This window comes from Malaya genurostris, chromosome 2 (genome assembly GCF_030247185.1).
Source record: "Malaya genurostris strain Urasoe2022 chromosome 2, Malgen_1.1, whole genome shotgun sequence".
Classification (NCBI taxonomy): Eukaryota; Metazoa; Arthropoda; class Insecta; order Diptera; family Culicidae; genus Malaya; species Malaya genurostris.
Window position 1 is genome coordinate 217719445 of NC_080571.1, and position 944 is coordinate 217720388.

General features: G+C 39.7%; 1 protein-coding gene across 1 annotated transcript; it reads right to left on the reverse strand.

Moving 5' to 3' along the window:
- On the reverse strand, positions 1 to 944 carry LOC131427571 (thyrostimulin alpha-2 subunit). The gene is made up of 2 exons (XM_058590886.1): positions 693 to 944; positions 1 to 616 (listed from the first exon to the last, which is right to left on the reverse strand). The coding sequence occupies exons 1-2, from the start codon at positions 814 to 816 to the stop codon at positions 345 to 347; spliced, it is 396 nt and encodes a 131-aa protein (XP_058446869.1). The 5' UTR covers positions 817 to 944; the 3' UTR covers positions 1 to 344.

The window sequence follows — 944 nt, forward strand, 5'->3', positions numbered from 1 at the left end:
GGGTTTTGATGTAAATCAGGGTATTTGAGCAAACGAATTAAACAAAAAAAATCATTGATAACGATTTCGATATTGTTGATATTAGGATACAGTAACTATCGTACTCACAGAACTCCTTCATTTGTGTAAAAATATATTTGTTTATTTCATCTACAAATGTACATTAATATACAGTAACCATCATCATCCCAAAGGGATTTCAAAGTCATCACACTAATGCGTAAGGGTGGCTCAGAGGTAAATGATTATAGATTAAATTTGAATATTAATAATAACGAGCGTGATCACATTCCTTTGCTTCACATACAGTGCGGAGTATTTATTCTGCACTCAGAAGTAGACATCTAATCCTTTTTACAATGATAACACGAACAGTTGGTTGCAGACTTGAAGGTCAGATTGCGAATTCCGTTGACGCACAGAACCCGCACCTGAACGTCTTCGGTTTCCATAATGTTGCAGCATTGGCCTACGGAAGTAACCGGTTGGTTCGGTTTGTGTGCCCCAATGGCAAATGGAGCCGAAGGAACAGCAAACGATTCGCAGAAGCCACGACATGCATTAGTAGTGATTGAAAATTCTACACAGTCCGGGATGCTAATCTTTCTGGTGTGGCCTAATGGAAAAAGACGAATAAAACAGGACACATTGAGCACATCTTGTGTAGTTGCTTTCACTAGGGTTTTACTGACCAACTTTATGACAGCCGGGTTTCTGCCACGCTTCTCGGCTACAAGCTACCATTGCTAGCAGGAACAACGCTCCCAACTGCACTAATCTCATTCTTATCCCTATGGATGTTGCGGAACTAAACATACACCCGAACGAAAATTATACTCTAATATGTTCTCTACAAATTAGCACTTGAAATTGAACATGTTTTCAGAACTACGGTGGTATTGCGTTCTGTAATTCTAAGACCAATGCGTGTTTAGAGGCGCACT